The sequence below is a fragment of the Papaver somniferum genome, chromosome 1, assembly GCF_003573695.1.
Source record: "Papaver somniferum cultivar HN1 chromosome 1, ASM357369v1, whole genome shotgun sequence".
NCBI lineage: Eukaryota > Viridiplantae > Streptophyta > Magnoliopsida > Ranunculales > Papaveraceae > Papaver > Papaver somniferum.
In genome coordinates this window covers 237,431,258-237,449,620 of record NC_039358.1, presented here as the reverse complement: position 1 = coordinate 237,449,620, position 18,363 = coordinate 237,431,258, and the positions used below count along the sequence as shown (strand labels likewise).

Here is an 18,363-nt window from a genome sequence, read left to right as displayed (position 1 = left end):
CTAAAGTCGATGCAGATCCTGACTCCCCCATTCCTTTTAGGGACTATCACCATGTTAGATATCCATTGTGGGTACCGGGCATTTCGAATGATTCCAGACACCTGTAATTTCTTCAACTCGGCCTCTACCACTGCTTGTAGCTCGGTGGCGATTCGACGCATCTTTTGTCAGATTGGCTTGAACTTGGGATCTATCCTTAGGTTATGTGAGCATACCTCCGGGTCAATTCCCTTCATGTCGTGCATATTCCAGGCGAACACGTCCATGTGTTCCCGTAATAGTGTTACCAGCTGCTCTGTCTGCTCGTCCGATAACAAGGTTCCGATTCTGACTAGTTTTGGTTCTTCCTTAGTCCCTAAGTTGATTTGTCGGGTAGATTCTAGGGCCGAGAAGTTGGGCTTCGACTCTGCGATCGGTGCCGCCTCCTTTGATTGCTATAAGATCTCCTTCTCACCTGCTTCATAGGCCGTGACCGCTTGTGAGATTACTTTCTCCAGTTCTTCCCATGCTTTAACTGCCTTAGCTTTGTTCTTTTCTTGACTCTGCCTTGATCGCTTTTCTTCGTTCTGTTGAATATCATGTTGCATACACTGTCTCGCGACCTGAGGATCGCCCACTACTTCAACAACTCCCTGATAAGTAGGGAACCTCAATCTTTGATGGTATGTAGAAGCTACCCCTTTGATACCTGCGATCCAGGGTCGACCGATAATTTCCTCATAAGGCGATACAACATCTACAACACAGAAGGTGGTGAGCATATCTAAGTATCCCTCTTCATCTGAGACTCTGAGCGTGACTTCCCTCTTTGGTACAGTTACTGTCCCATTGAAACCATACATTCGGTAGGTCGAAGGGATTAAGATGTCCTCAGATAGGTCAATCCTTTTGAACGTGTCATAGAAGAGGACTTCGGTCGAGCTTCCACTGTCCACTAGTATCCTTTTGACTCTCAATTCTTCAATGAGTAAGGTGATGACTAGGGGGTCTCCATGAGCTTGGCTATTAATCGGGACATCTTTAGCTGAGAAAGTGATGGGTTGTATCATCCAGGGATCCATAGGTAAGGTTTTTTCCACACTAAAAATCTCTTTTCCAGCCCGATCTCTCTTGTGAATTCGTGACGTAATACCAGTCCCCAAGTCGAATTCCCGGGTGGCCGAATGTGAGATGGTGTTGCAGGTGAACTGAGTTCCGCGATCGATCTTTACTTGATGCACAGGAGCGTCGGGTTGAGTAGGCGTCGGTGTTGTTTTAACAAAGTGTGGTAGGTACCCATCTCGGATCAGATGCTGGACAATGTCTTTTACCTCCCGACAATTGTTAGTCGAGTGGCCTCGGTACTGTTAGTAATGACAAAACTCGGGATGGTTTCTTGTTTCATCGAACTGGTTTCCCCTAGTATTCGGGTATCTGATGTCATTCCTCTTTTCTACTTCCTTGAATATTTCTTCCAACGGTGCGTTTAGAGGTGTGTAAGTTCTCGGCTCATGATGAGGCCTTTTTCCTTTCTCGGCCCATTCATTCTTTCCCAATCCTTGTTGTGGTACCATAAGCCTTTTTTTTGATTTCTTTGAGTCCCCTTGAGGAGTCGCCCCGGCTGTCGTGCTGGCTTCTTGGACTCCTCTATCTTGTGCCCCTTCTTGTATTTCCTCCAACGCAATGTAATGTTCCTGCATCTTTCTCATTTCCTTCAATGTCTGCGGCTTCTTGGTGTACATGGATATCCAAATAGGGTCGGACTTCCCTAAAGAATTCTCGAACCCGAAAATCTGTTGGTCGACAGACACTTTCCCGATATCGGTGTACAGCTTCCTCCATCTGTCTGTTAGAGACCTTACGGGTTCCCGAAATCTTCGTGCCAAAGTGAATAGCTTATTTATCCTTGGCCTAGCAATATTATTATGCATGTAAGTCTCAAGAAATGTTTCCATTAAGCCTCCGTAGCTGCCGATGGACTCGTCGGGTAAGGTATAGAACCAATTCCTTGCCTCGCCTTCCAAGCTGGCCGGAAAAAACTTACACATTACCACATCAGAATTTTCCACTGCAACAACGACACGTTATACATCTTGATGTGCTCTCCTGCGTCGCTCGTGCCGTCGAATCTGGAAGGGAACGTGGGAAGTGTACACTTTGGTGGAAACGGGGTTCGCTCTAATTTTCGGGTAAATGGGGTTTTCTTTGCTTCACTAATCACCTCTGCTAGCTTGTCGTCTTCCCCGTCTCTTGCCAGCTTCTTAACCATCTGCTCAAGCTGTTCTAGCTTGGCTTTAGTCGAAGCATCAAGTCTACCATTTTGCACTTCTTCATTGGTAGAGGAATTCTATGGAGGACCGTATCCACTCCTCGTGCAGTTAGGGTCGGGTGCTCGGCCCTGGCCGAGTGGTGGAGTTCTAGTAAGACGTGTTCGGGTGTGGTTGATGGATGCCCCTTGGCTCGAGGACCCTCTTGACCTAGATCTCAGGTTTCTAAGTTGGTAATTCTCGTGCTCTAGTGCTAGATTCCTCCTTTGTAATTCCCTCATCAAGTCATCATGTCTTCTCTGGTTGACCAGAATTGCCATCAGTGTTGGGTTGGTGCTCTCATGGCTGGAGTGACCGTTCACATGATTTCCTGTTGTGGTAGGCGGTGCTGCTGGTAGATCTATTGGTGGTGATGTTGGAAGTGTGACAGGGGGGATGTCTCGGTTTATGTTATCCATTCCTAATCGTACTTGTCTAAGCCTTGCTTCTTCTTGATCCAAAGCATACTGGTATTCCGCGCGTTGCCGGGATCGTCTACGATCCTCGCGCATCATCTTTGCTTCCTCATCGTCCTATGTGTCAGAAGCGGTCATTCCATCCACCATATTCTCTGACATCATTTGACTCGGGTTGATGCGCAATCCTCTCGGGGGAGGGTCATCGTCTCGGCCCATATCGACTTCCTCATCGAAAGTTTCCATTCCTCCACCTGGTGCTCGGGATTCTTCTAGATGGTGTTGTCGGTTGCTCTGCTATCGTGAATCCGTCACTCCTTCCTGCGCGCTTGTCCCTGCTACCGTTCGATTCCTCAGAATTCTGCCTGTTCCTGAAGTACTAACCATCGGCTCGGGTGTGAGTCGCTCGCCCGTCCCTACCTACATCAACAGAACACACAACACCTCACTTTGGACTGCTTTCGAAAAGGTTTAAGGACGAAGTACAATAGTTCTGACACTCAGAAAAGAAAAAGTTCAACCAAGTACGATTCTTTTTACTTTGTCATGCTGAACTCAGCAAGTTAGTTGGTTTTGACTAATATGACAGTTTTTGAAATGTGGTTTGGTTACGTCGCTTTCGGTACTTTTCTTATACATTAATCATTATTTTTCCTAACATTCCTTGTGCCAGAAATCATTAATCGTTCGTACGTTTAATCGGAAAGCTTATTTCTTGGCCAGGGTTTATAATGGTGACTTCCGCCAATCGTTTTGCCGGTGTCCCAACTACGCAGGTTATTAAAACAATATTTCACGATTCTTTCCTTGGAACTCCGCAAGGATAGCTTTACCTTGGGATTTTTTTGTCTTTCTAACGACACTATAAGGCTCTTGTTATGGGATCAGGATGAGATTGTCACCTAAGTGCTCATCATACCCTTTCTAGCCATAGTTTCGGTAACTCTAACTCGATGATTTTGAGATGGTTTTACCACTACTACTGTTGTGCCAACGAGAAATGACCGGTGAGATGAAGTTTCATTTTAACTACTACCAAACATCAACAAAGATATTTTTGGGAGATTTTGAATCTTTCTAACAGCTCGTCCTAGTCATATAAGAAAATACAACCGACCATAGTTCAAATTCGAGACCTTACTCGTAATTATTTCGAGAATTTTGACGCAAAGAACCTATTTTCAAAGGAAAGGATCAAATCATAAGTTTCCGTGACTCGAAACAACAAGATAAAGAGAATTTTACTTAACACGAGACAAAAATACAATGACTCAATCCATTAACAAAACTCTTCAACTCGACAGAGATGCAAACTCCGTGAGCTCAACGAAGATTTGACAAAAACAATTGTAACATATTTGATTTTGAGAAAGAAGGTGCTTCGAAAGACTCGACTACAAACTGATATTATTAGTCATAAGAGTCTTTCACTTAACATCGACTAACATCATGATATGATTTAGGAGCTTTGGAATCTCTCTTTAATGGTCTTTATGCAAGGTATATAAAGATGTTACACGGTCCCCTTAGTCGGCACCAGAATGTAGAGGTGGAAAATCCTACTTCTACATCCAAAGAATCATAAACCCACATATATTGAAGCCAACAAACAAGAGATGCTTAAGAACATAAGATATACGTGGTTCGGTATGATTACCTACGTCCACGGGGGTAAAGGGATGATCTTTATTGCTTGATTCAAAGTTACAAGGGGTGTATCTCACTAGTAAACTCTCTATACTCACCACAATGTTCTTAGTTCTCTCTCCTTTCTCACTGAATTGCTTGGGCTTTAGCTCTCTACAAGGCTTTCTATTTATAGCTACACATGATGATACATCCAATTTACAGTGTGAGTCGTGGTACATCTTCCTTGATATCCTTCTCGGGTGACGGATGATGCTTTTCCTGAGATGCTGGGCCTAGCTTAGTGGTATCTTCTCCCGACGTCCTTCTACCCGATGTTGATTGCTTAGTGAGTATGGCCGATGTCGTCCTTGATACTCTCGGTCCCGAGTCTTACTTTGACCAGGTACTTCTTATCCTCTCAACTGTTTTGTCAGTGCATTTATTGCCCTTGTACTCGGCAGGCATCACATCCGAGTTTCACCCTTACACGTACTGGCCTCACGGATTTCTTCGATGTCTCTTTTCTCGCACCGAGCTTGGATAAGATGATTTGGTGCTTCACACTCCACCTATTGTTGATGCCTCATTGCCTAGGATTGTTCCGCCTAGATCTGTGGATTATTTACACCTACAAGTGACATCTCGAAAAGTTACCTTTGGACTTAATTTAACAAGCTTATCATATGGGCGACATGGTTAATTAGAGGGGAGGCATTCTAATAGGACAAAAAGGGTCATTACATGACCATTCAAGGTGTCCCTTATTAAAAAAAATTGGAAATGACAAATTAACCCTCATAATTGATAACCTAGTTTAGTGATGATAATCAAGTTTAATGTTAATGATTAAATTCACTTATATTAACTCAAAATCATATTTTAGAGTTTTAAAAAAAAAAAAAAGTTTGGAGATGGTAGAGAAGTTTTAACCCAAAGTGAAGGTCAATCTCAGTCAATTGAAGAAATTAACCAACAAAGTGAAAACCTAATGCCTGAAAATGACCAGGTATACTTCTAAATTAGTCCCAACTAGCTTTTTGTTGCTCAAATACGTAAAAAAAAAAATTCTTACATTTTCAGAGCTAATTACGGTTGGCATTTCGCTCGTAACCAACCGTAATTCATAGTTACGGTTCGTAAAAGATGAACTACCAACCGTAACTGATTAAATTTAGGGAAAAACCCAATTGTAAAACCAGTTACGGTTGGTAACTAAATGATCGATACGAACCGTAACTCAGTTAAAGTTGGTAACCAAATGCCCAATACCAACCGTAACTGAGTTACGGTTGGTAACCAAATGCTCGATACCAACCGTAACTGAGCTACGGTTGGTAATAAAAATGGTTACCAACCGTAATTGAAGAAAATTTTCAGATAAAAAAACATACGGTTGGTAATTGAACTATTACCAACCGTAACAACATCAAATTCTTCAGTTACGGTTCGTAATAGAGTTAAAATCAACCGTAGCTCACATAAACCCATAAATTTCAATTTCAATTTTCACCTAAAACCCTAAATTCTGATAGAAATTAAACTTAAATCGAACAAAATAAACTAAACCCTAACTGGGTTTTTCATAATATACCTCATATAAGTCATTACACTTGATCAATTTTCGAAATCGTTGATTAATCGAAGACGATGAAATTTCCAGTTTTAATGGAGATTACAGTTGATGGAGGAGAAGAGAAGATGAAAAAAAAACTGATTTGATTTTTTTTATTCATTAGGTTTAAAAAAAATTGATTTGATTTTGGTTGATTTAAGGTGAAAAGGGTAATCTAGTTAATTTACATCCCCTTTAAGACATCCTCTAACCAACTAAAGGGATATTACCATCATAATGTCGCCCCTCTAATAAATCATACCACCCGTATAATAAGCTTGTAATTCAACCCAAGAATCGGAACTAATAACTTGTTATGATTTTTGAGTTTGCATGCACGATCTACCTAGTTTAGAAAAACAAAATATATAAAGGCCACCAAACTTGTATTGTCTGATAAAAGTATGCAATTCTTATGATGATATTCAGAGAATCTTGCATGATTGGCTAGACCGGAAGTCGCAGCACATGGGCTTGTTATAATTATCTGAAAAACGTTAAAAGACATGTACTCAGCTAATCAAAGAGATAAAGATAGACTTTCTCCCTTGATTTGAGTCTAATTGCCTTTGTATAGTGCCAATTTCTAGCTTGTCCTAATTTGCAGAAATATCTGTGCAACTCTGCCTTCATAAATGGTGTTATATGAAGATGTCACAGTGATATAGTGAAAAAATTGTTGGGTGATGATACCAGCGGTCTGAGTTCAAAACTCGTCAACATCGGGATGAGAGAATTTTTCATTTTTTTTTCATAGCTACCTGAGCTTGTAGGTAATAAATTTCTTGGAAATTTAAACTCTAATATGACCTTTGGGTTTTAAACTGTTTTTTTTTAAATAAATAAATAAATGGTGTTATACGGTCACGCAGTTGTCTGCGTGAAGTGAGAGTTATGTTCCCACGTAAATAACACGGCACAACTGTAGCTACAGTTGTCTGTGTCATGCTTACCGTGTGCAGTTTGAGAGGCATAAATGTAAGTCCAACTAAGATGAGTGCATGACTTTCTAGAAATGGATAAGATGCTGCATGCCTTTCTCTATCAGATTCACTGCATCTTAATCGTATCGTATGGAGGTTTCACATTCATAGCAGAAACACCCATCGTAGACTAAAGAGTGAGTCCAAATCTAGTCCAATCCAAGTTAGCTTCAGTTATTATGTACAGGCCCCAATACGTCTCAAAGTTGCGTGCAGTGTATTAGTTCTAATCTTTTTGTCTGTTCCTCTGTTTCTTTTTTCTCCAGGTTCTTGTTTTCTCAAATTAGTGTTTCTTAAACTTTTGATAACTAGGTTCGTTTCACACTTTTCTTTCTTCTTCTACTAATTACTTTGGCTCTAAGAATACCCATGATGCTAATTAAACTTACAGGTTACAAACAGTACCACCTTTTCATGAAGTAGATTGTAATTTTGGAGCAACCATTCCATATATATAATTAACCCCTGTGGTCCAACAAGATAGAGTACCCTGCTTTGGTTTCTGGGTTTCAAGTGCTATCAACTACTTGTCCTACGGATGGAGGATCATATTTTGGGATTTAATTTCTTCCAACTAAGATTCCAAGACCTTTATTTTCTTAAATTCTAGACAGTGAATTTAATCTTAGAAGCATAACTAAAATCTAAAATGACATTAGTAATAATATTATTATGCAGTAAATGTATTGCAGCTCCCAGTTAAGCCCAACAATTTTTTCATCTGCCTAATTAAGTTACTCTCGACGGTTGAATAAGACTCTCAAAGGGAAAATTAGCCCTCTGGTTAGAGACTCATTTTAATTCATATAGTTCATAAAAGAGTTGAAGGATGTAAACTGAGCACTGCAGTGCAGTATCGATCAGAAAAGTAAAAAAGCGTGAAATGAATAAAACAAAAGCTATGATCGATAATGCTAAATAATTAATCACCTTTTCTTTTCACCTAAAGAAATAAAAAGTATATGACACAAGGGTGGGTGTGTCACTGAGTGACACTACCATGCACATCATGAAAAGTATTCCAAGGAATATCGATTGAGACTGTCTTCTTTAAAGTCCAGAAAAGGGTTATGGATTATAGCGGGAACATCAACTACTTCGTCCCCACGTTAATGACAGATTTTAAAGCATTTGGAAGAGTTTTTTAGACGACTCTCTACTATATTTCCTCACATGTAACATTTTCCACTAGCCATTTTGCTTTAGCTTAATATATTTCTCATAAAAACAAATGAAATGAAAATGGAAAAGAAAGAACTTATATGAAACCACTCCAAGAAAAAGGGAAAAAAAAAGAAAATATTGGTACAAGATGAAGATCGCCAAAAGTCTGGTTAGAGACTTCGTGGACATCCACTACTCATTATTGGGGATTTTAATAAAGTGCCACACTTTTAATTTCATGTTTAAGAAAGTGTCATTGTTTTTTTCAGAATTTATTTAGTGCCACACATTTGACCTTTTTCATCCCGTTTTTTTCAAAAAAACAGTTGACATCCGTTAGTACATAGGTGGCAGTTATCCAGCTTAGTAAAAGACATCAACGCCCGCAAATCGTCTCACTATACTGAGTTAAATCAAGTCATCATAGCGAGTCATTAGCCGGTTAAGTTGTGAGTCAGAGCTAAATCAAGTCATCATAACGATCTTTAAGAGATTAGACTGTTTTCTGGTCATTCTACATCCTATTTCAGGCTATTCTTCCGTGCACATTTCCATCGTAACATTCATCTATTCATTCTCCATAACAGCCAGCACCTACGCAGCATTATCTTTCAACTCATTTCCCTGTTTTCCACTCAACGACACCATTTGTACTCTCCAGAGAAAATAACACCTCAAACCACCACATGATATTCAACCAACAACAATTCTTTCTGCTCTTGTAAAACACCTATGATATCTCTTATCTGGTGTTGAGATTGAACAACCACTAGCCACAGAACCAACACCATATCTCAGCAACATCAAGTTCTCTGTTTATCTCAGCAAACATCATTTCTTTTAAGACCCAAAATCGCACTGAATCTTATCTCAACAACAACATCATGTTCTGCCAATTCAAACATAAACTTCTCAATGTTTCAAAAGCAATTCCTTAGTTCCAAAATCAGCAGAGAAAAACTATGGAAAAAAAGAATTAAATTGTCTGTTAGAGATAACAATGGAAATCTACAAAGCAAAAATTGAAGAAAAAAAACCTAAATCACGTTCAAGCCCTATCTCTGATTCATACCCATTCTTCAAAACCCCTAATTACATCTATAACAGTAATTTATCTTCTTTCCCTATTCCAATTTCATGAACCCTAATTCTCTAATCCTCATTATAATATGTTAATTTTCTTTTCATGGTTCTCACATCAGAAAACTCATCATTTGCGGATTAATAACAGTACCAATTTTATATTAACCCAAAATAGAACATAAGCCCTAAATTGAATCTTTGATTTACCTTTAATTTGAGGTTAACTTGTTTGTTTTCTCAAATCAACTTCACTCCCACCAATCATTACTGGATTTTCTTCCTCTTCTCTCGATCTAAGCCTCAGAATTATCATCTTCATCCTCGATTCTCAGAGAGACCCTAACCTTAATTTACAGTTCCTCAATTAACATAAATTCTGACAAAGAACAGCTCTACAATCTCATAAACACTCTCTTGAATTCACTAAATTATAAAGTTCTTGCGCAAATTAAAGTTCAACTCTCTGGTATTGAAATCAGAAAAGAAAATAGATGAAGAGCAGGTGAAGAAGAAGATAACAAGAGAGGAAGAGAATTGATTTTCTCTTCAATGAGAATTAGATAATAACCAAATGGAAGGATAATTAGGTAATTGCATCATGAAAAATTGACCAGGTCAACTATAAATGACCAATCATGTGGGCCTTAACGGAACATATAACAGTTGTGGCGCTTTATTAATTCTGAAAAAAATGGTGGCAGTTTTTTAAACTGGAAATTGGAAGTGTGGCACTTGATTAAAATTCCCATTATTCAATCACTGACAAAGCCAAGCAAAAACAATGGGCTAATAGGCGATTTTATTGCAACAGTCAACAGGTTGGGGGTGAATGTCTGATCTAAGAGTAAATCACTTACGTCTATTTACGTCATTTTTGTTTCTTTTTAAATCAATGCAGTGCTTCTGTATTGATTAAGAAAATTTATAGCCTATTGTTCTGAGACGGGAGAAACGGGAGAAGTAGAATAGAGCTTCTGAGACACTATAATGGGGATCGGAGGGACACCGCTGAAACATAAATATGTACCTTTACAAATTAATAGCAATTAGTGTCTTTAATTAAAGCTCACTAGATTATAGTAATCGGTTGGTGTGGGTTAAAGCATTCTTTAGAAAATAGCGAACATCAAACTACTACTAGTTAAATTAGTGTATAAAAGGCTTTGGTTTTAGCCTCAGTACCACTTACACCGGGGTGGAGTGCTTTTCTTTTTCTGCTTTGCGAGTATTTAATTGAACCAGCTAATACACGCTAATTAATTGGTCGTTTTGTCCCATGTTTTGGATTCAAAATTTTCAACCAATAGTTATTTTTTTTTTTTTTGGACAATCTACATATTTCAATTCATTCAGATCACAATCGTGATTACATGTTTGCTTATAAGAATAACAAAAACATCAAAATACAAAATAATCAAAATCCTAACACAAATAAGGACATCAATTACAAGTAGATCGGGAAGAGAAAGAGCGATAAACAACAAAGATATCCAAAAAAAAATTTATGTATAAGGGAGAGATGATGGTATATCCGGAAATAAAATCCGACCATTTAATTTGATTGTATTCTTCTTCTATAAAAGGCTTTGGTTTTATAAATTGCACACAAAATAAACCTGGAGTGGAGGGAGTAGTACCGAGTAGTTCAACCATTAGACCTTTCATCACTAAAATAAACCAACCTTTTTGAAATGGAGGTAGTAAATTTTACTTAAAACACCTTTTCGAAATTATAAGTCCTACCTTAAGCCATGTTGTTTGTACCGTGTATAAAATACACGGAAGGCATGCATGGAAGATTAATGCCAGGAAACATGCAAGGGCAGTTTCATGCAAACTTAATACCTGGAGGCATGCAAGGGAAGTAAATACAATTTATGTTTACCTCATAATGAGGGTAAGACCCTAGTTCGCAAAGGTATAAATATAGGGAAATGTAATCCGAGTAGAGGGGGACAAGCTAAATACAGAAGAAAGTCATTGTAGATCAATAAAACATCAATATACTAGTAGTAATATGTAGTAACTAGTATACTAGTAGTAACTAGTACTAGTAGTAATATGTTATATATTGATACTATATATTAACATGTAGTATCAATATGTTATGTTTAATATTGTTATGTTATGTATTGATACTACATACTGATATGTAGTATATTATATATTGATACTACATACCGATATGTAGTATGTTTGATATTTAGTATGTTATATTTTGATACTACATATTGATATGTAGTATGTTATGTATTGATACTACATATCAAAAAATTGTTATGTATTGATACTAGATGTTATTACTAGTACTAGTTACTAGTATATAGTATACTACTAGTACTAGTAGTATACTAGCATACTAGTAGTATATAGTATACTACTAGTACTAGTAGTATACTAGCATACTAGTAGTATATACTAGTATACTAGTTACTACTAGTATAATAGTAGTAACTAGTATACTAGTTACTATTAGTATGGTATATTAGTAGTAACTAGTATAGTAAAGTAATTATCTTATTTACTAGTAACAAATTAGTAAGATATTTTTGTTACTATTAGTATAGTACATATTAATATGTAGTATCACCTTGTTGATATTACTAGTATGTAGTAACATACTACTAGTAACATTTATATGTATTGATACTAATTAGATCTGGAAGGATGTTTTAGGCATTTAGAGAATACACTTTATAATCTCCACGAAGTTTTTGGATTAGAGAGTAAATAATCTAGTCCAAAATCATGTTTTTGAATTAGAAAGTAAATGTTTTTCCACGTATGGACTAGCCACTAACTGAATCATGAAAAATTGGACTAAACAGTAATTCCTATAAAAAAGAATATGATGATATCCGGATTCCCGGAATTGTTAGTTAAAAACAAAAACATACGAAGAATGATCTAACTCTATGTCCTAAACTCCAGAGAATCTTGGATGATTTACTAGAGTAGACAAGAAGTCGTAGCACATGGGGTTATTATAGTCATCTGAAAAACGTTAAAGAAAGGAAATGTAATTTTAATTTGAAAAGAGATATAAGTTGGACTTTCTCCCTTGATTATTGCCTTGGCATTTGCATATTGCCAATTTCAGGCCTGTCCTATTTTGCAGAAATTTGTGGTGCAACTTGGCCTTCTTCTTCATAAATGATATGGCCGTATAGTAGTTGGTGAGAATTTCCGCGTTACTTTCCCACGTATATAACACGGTATAACCGTGGCTGGTTACTGTTTATTCGCTAACATGTTTGGACTTTGGATACATTTCCAAAAGTTACCTTTGAAGTTAAGTAAGTCGAAAAATTAGAAGTAAGTGCTGGAAGATAATATCGCTAAAAGAAGCCTAATTTTGGTGATTAAACTTCCAACTCTTGAGATTGATTTCTATTTCTGGAAATGTTTCTGGTATTTAAACACGCTATTACTCTTTTGAAATGAGATTCAACTTCCAACTTTTGATATTCAAACACGCTATTATTGTTTTTGGTGATTAAACTTCCGACTTTTGAGATTGATTTCTATTTCAGGAAATGCTTCTGGTGTTCAAACACGCTATCACTTTTTACATTGAAGTTTACCTGTATAAATACATGATTATATATATAAATAATATATAAATAAAATATGTATATACGTGTCCGCGTCCTAATTTTTTGAAAATTTTGTAGTGTCCGCGTCTGTGCAATCCAGCTACCCATAAATAGTTAAGATGCTGCCTTTCACTATCAAGACCTGCCCTCCACAACAAGGTCTGCTCTACCAATTTAGGCACTCTGGATTCCCTTTTTTTACTGCCACTTCTTACAATCTCAATCTTCTGGATTCTTCGAATCTCATATTCATTCACACCTAAAAATTGAGTTATATAAATTACAATAATTTCAATCAAATCACAAGAAAAAAGATCTCATTAAAAGAAAATTCGAACGCGTCAATCCATCCATCCCTTTCTCATCTCAAAATTCAGATTCTCAATCACTTAAAAAAAGAAATTAAAATCAAAATTAAAGTAAGAATTCAGATGTCCGTCCGTCCGGCCGTTTTAATTACTAAAACGCGGTTCAAATCTTTGTCATCATCATCGTCAACATCACTACCTCACTACTTTCTCTCTGTCATCTCCATCAATATTATATTCACTCTCTCTTTATGTCTCTATAAATCTCACACACACTCTCTCTCTGGAATTTCTTCAATCATTTCAAATTCTATTCAGAGTTTCAGACCCCATTTGTCTCAAGACTCAATTCCAGCTAATTAAACCAAAAAGCACAGATTTTGCAAAAAAAGAAAGAAAAAAGAAAGGTCTAATTTGTTAAAAGGAGGCCATTAATTAATGGCAGGAGGAGGTGAAGAAGGAGAGATTGATGCGAATTCATTAGAATTTACACCAACATGGATTGTTGCAATGGTTTGTTCACTCATTGTATTCATATCTCTTGTTGTTGAAAGACTTCTTCATTCACTTGGAAAGGTAGCTGCTTTCAATCCTTTTCTCTCAACAACCTAAAATTCCTCTGTTTTTCTTCAATTGAATCCGTAAATATCATCCAATTTTAGCTTAATCTTGTTAATTAATCAAAACCCACTTCAGATTATTGATGGATTAATCATGGGTTGTTTTCGATTTTTGATGATTTACAGTATTTGAAGAGGAAAAATCAAAAGCCTCTTTTTGAAGCTTTACAGAAAATCAAAGAAGGTAAAACCACCCCTTATCATCTCTTTACTTGGTTTTACCCGATGGGTTTTGATTAATGGAGGTATTGGGGTCTTCAAGATTGTAACTTTTTGGAATTTTTTTTGTTTGTTTGCAGAATTGATGCTTTTAGGGTTCATTTCATTGCTACTGACGGTGTTTCAAAACACAATCTCTAAAATCTGTATACATGAGAGGTGGACTAATCATCTACTTCCATGTAGTAAGCCTGGGCTTAAAGAGGTTGCTCATCTTGGTTTCATTTCTGGTATTGGTAGAAGGCTTCTTGCATCAGAAGGGAATAATGAATACTGCACTAAAAAGGTATATTTGAATAGTCTTTTAAGGAATTCGTTTTTTTGATTCTCCGGGCGAACACTTGGTGGACTAGTGAAATTGGTGAAATTTCTTTTGTTCATTGGATAGTGAATTGGTTTTTTTGGTTGTGCAGGGAAAGGTCCCTTTGTTGTCTACTGAGGCATTGCATCATTTGCATATCTTTATCTTTGTATTGGCTATTGTCCATGTCACATTTTGTGTTCTCACCATTCTTTTCGGCGGTATAAAGGTAACTGATCTCATATCTTTTGATTTATCCGTTGTTCGTTTATCATCTTTTAAAGTTCTTTTACTTACTGTTGATTATATGTGGATGTTGAAATGAATTTTATGTTATAGATTCGTATGTGGAAGCACTGGGAGGATTCTATTGCGAAAGATAAATATGATACTACAAAGCATCTGAACAAGGTCACACATGTCCATCAACATGCTTTTATCAAGGACCATTTTCTCATTTGTGGGAGAGATTCAGCAATACTAAGCTGGTTTGTAAGTCATTGTCATAGCTATGTTGTCACTCAGCGAATACTCTAATACTCTAGTGTTATTGACATTGAATTGTGTACTAATGTATTTTTACGTCTTTGCAGCATTCATTCTTCAAGCAATTTTACGGGTCTGTGACCAAATCAGACTATATCACATTGCGTCTAGGTTTCATTACGGTAAGTTTATTAGGGACTAAGGGGGTCGGTGTTTTTCATGATGTGCTCTATTGAACATGGGTTTCAACCTTTTGGGTTGTTTCATATTCCTGCAGACACATTGCAGGGGAAACCCCAAGTTCGATTTTCACAAGTACATGGTTCGAGCTCTTGAAGCTGATTTTAAGAAGGTCGTCGGCATAAGGTAAATATGGTTTAGTGCAAAAGAAAAGAATGTCCTACACATAACCCTTAATGGTCACACACACACCTGAAAGAATAAAATAATAATGATTTGTATGCCTCAGATAGCAACTAGCAGGTTGTAGAAAGCACATAACTTTCTACGTGGAATGTCATGGAATAACCATTTATATTGCTCCTCGTATCATCCATTATTTCTCATTAGCTTTTGTTTTTCTCTTGCAGTTGGTATCTTTGGATATTCGTGGTCATTTTCTTGTTGCTGAATGTAGAAGGTATGACCAGCTTCGTTTAAATTATCTGCTTTTGCAGCTTCACAATGAGAACTTGTAGTTGAATCAAGTGCTTCTAGATGCTGATTCTGAACAAATTCTTTGAACTCGAACCTTGGTTTCTGTTCGAAGGTTACATTTTCAAGTTCTTCTAACAGTTAGCTTGAAAGTTGTTTAAGTTGTAGTAAGAGGTTTGACTTTGCATACAATAGTTGTGCAGATCTCAGTTATTTCCATGTCTATGAAAGCTCAAACATATATAATAGGATATTCAGTCTCATATTCAAATCTAAGAGACACACTAGCGTTGGATAGAATGTTCGCAGATGTCTCCCTAATTTGTTCTGTTCTTATGCAATGTCATTGACTGCTTATTATTACCTTGTCAAGCTAGTCCATGATTTGGAGACTGAAAACCTGTTTTCTTTTCATGTGCAGGTTGGCATACATATTTCTGGATAGCTTTCATCCCCCTCGTTGTAAGCTTTCTAACCCTGTAACTCACTCTCTCTGTTTGCTACTCAATATGCATACACAGTATGTGTATTTGAACATCGTATACCTTTACACATGTGAGGGCCTGAGGGGACAACCAGTTGGTACATGCGATTTGCATGCATCATTGAGTGCCTTTTGAGATTCAAGTTGTTTAACAATGTCAATGTGATTTTGGTGGCTAAAATCTTGCATTCTTGAATGTTTAATAGTTTACGTATTAAATAATAAAGTGGACCTGTATATCATGGCTAATTTCAATTTTCTTAAGACAGTATCTACTTCCAACAGCAAGACATCCAAGAATTTGCAGCCTATTATTTTAACCTTAGACTCTATAATAGTTAAAACCCTTCGGTCCCTGTTTCTTTTTTCCCTGTCGCATCTTCTTTTTATTCCAAGTAAAGAATTAGGTTACACTGAAGAGAGGTTCGAGTGTGAGACAAATGTCTGAGGGACTTGATCCATCCTGTTCATCTTCTAATGCTATTAAGTAGGTCTTAAAATCTGCTCTTAGCTTTCTCGGAATTTGAATTTTCCACTCTTTACGGCAGCCTTAATCTCCAGTTTCTTGAATAATGATGTTTATTTTAGTAGAGCACAATATAGGCATATGTCATGTAAATATCTGAAGTTGGTGATTCTGAAATTACAGTACACAGTGGAGAAACAAGAAACCCCTCTAGTAATTGATTAATGTGTTCTTTTAGTCAATTATTTTACCTTCTATGAGTTCACAGAATTGACCCTGTTTGTGTAGTGACTAAACCAGAGATGTGTCAAAGAGTAGATATTACTCAACCGACTTTTTGTCAATATATGCATTTGCATAGTGAACTAGCATTGTACGTCTCATCATTTTTCTTTTATCAAGCATGCTAATCAAAGATTCACAAACTTTAGCTAATATGGTGTTTAATCTTACAAAATTCAGCTGCTACTTGCGGTCGGAGCAAAGCTGGAACACGTTATATCTCAACTGGCTCATGAAGTCGCTGAGAAACATATAGCCATAGAAGGGGACTTGGTAGTTAAGCCCTCAGATGAGCACTTCTGGTTCAGTCGCCCCCGTATCGTTCTCTTTTTGATACATTTCATCCTCTTCCAGAATGCTTTTGAAATTGCATTTTTCTTCTGGATATGGGTAAGTGACTCACATATACATTAAGCTTCATCATGCTGTGTTTTGTAAGTCCACATCGCAATTGCATTGAAATTATCCTTCAGCTTGCTGCCTGGGTGTTCCATTAGTTCGTGTGGATGTTAAGACATATCTTGTATCCTCTGTTATCAATTTGGTCAGTTGTCGTAGTTGTGACTGGCTGAAATTCTTACACTTCAATCAAATTCAGGTCCAATTCGGGTTTGACTCTTGCATTATGGGACAAGTTCGCTATATCATCCCAAGACTTGTTATCGGGTTAGATCTCTCTCCTATATTCATCCATATTTCATAAATTAACCTTCTCGAAAGTAGTCAACAGATATAAAACATGCACCAATCTGATTGTTTTATGTATTTCATAGGGTCTTTATTCAAGTACTCTGCAGTTACAGTACCCTCCCTCTTTACGCCATTGTAACACAGGTATAATAGCATTTTTAATCTCCTTAACTTATCAGTTCTGCTTGCTTTCAGTTAACTTTTTCTTGACATGCTTTTCTCGGTTTACTTAATTTGTTCTGATTTTGTTTAGATGGGAAGTTCGTTCAACAAGGCTATATTCGATGAGCATGTACAAGTAGGATTGGTCGGGTGGGCACAGAAAGCAAAGAAGAGAGGTTTGAGAGCAGCAGCTGCAAATGGCTCAACTCAAGGTGGTACTACACATCAAGGAGGGTCAAGAGAAGGTTCTTCTACCACTGCTCATATTCTAATGGGCCGTATGGGACGACAACCAGAACCTGCACAGGAAATCGCGAAGGAAGATGGTGATATCGCACTAATCGACCCGTCAACACGACGAGGTGAACCGTAGATTTGAGTCTGACAACGTCGACGATTTTTTAACTAGTTAATTGTCTCTTTTCAATTGTTGTGTTGGTGAAAATCCTTTGTTATAGATAGAACCATCACAAAGTGAAATATAGTTTGTGTTTTTGCTCTAAGTAGCTTGTAATATCAAATGTATATCATCAATATTTGAAGTATTGATAAATGTGAGTTTTGGTGGATAAATTCAGCAATGGCTGTTACTGAAATTAACGTCTTACGACTTGTTTAAATATTTTCCCACAGCAAAAAACATGAAGATCAAGAATAAAGATTAATGGGAAATAAAGCACAATATTTTTTAAACATGCCAAAAACTAAATATCAAACTTTATGCCGCAGATCAATATTGAACTCAGAAGTTAAGACATTAGCTTTCTTTTCTTACATGTTGTTTCTCCTAAAGCTTCCAATGAAACAAAGCTGTTTCTATGAAGAATTGCTTCGAATGACTTCCAAGTCCCAAGGCTTTTCATAGTTGCAGCTCTCGGGTCATAAGAAAAGAGTGCATGTGCATAAGGATAGTCAGGATTTTT

The 18,363-nt window shown here is 37.1% G+C and overlaps 2 protein-coding genes across 2 annotated transcripts; one reads left to right on the top strand and one right to left on the bottom strand.

The window, feature by feature from the left end:
• Positions 1-434: 434 nt before the first annotated feature.
• LOC113273432 lies at positions 435-1,061 on the bottom strand. The gene has a single exon (XM_026523151.1). It carries the CDS (start codon positions 1,059-1,061, stop codon positions 435-437), a length of 627 nt encoding a protein of 208 aa, XP_026378936.1.
• Positions 1,062-13,086: 12,025 nt separating this feature from the next.
• LOC113320314 (MLO-like protein 1) lies at positions 13,087-18,058 on the top strand. The gene is made up of 13 exons (XM_026568238.1): positions 13,087-13,652; positions 13,823-13,880; positions 13,996-14,201; positions 14,329-14,445; positions 14,556-14,708; positions 14,810-14,884; positions 14,980-15,068; positions 15,293-15,342; positions 15,778-15,818; positions 16,769-16,978; positions 17,187-17,254; positions 17,362-17,422; positions 17,532-18,058. Exons 1-13 carry the CDS (start codon positions 13,515-13,517, stop codon positions 17,811-17,813), a joined length of 1,548 nt encoding a protein of 515 aa, XP_026424023.1. The 5' UTR covers positions 13,087-13,514; the 3' UTR covers positions 17,814-18,058.
• Positions 18,059-18,363: the final 305 nt, after the last annotated feature.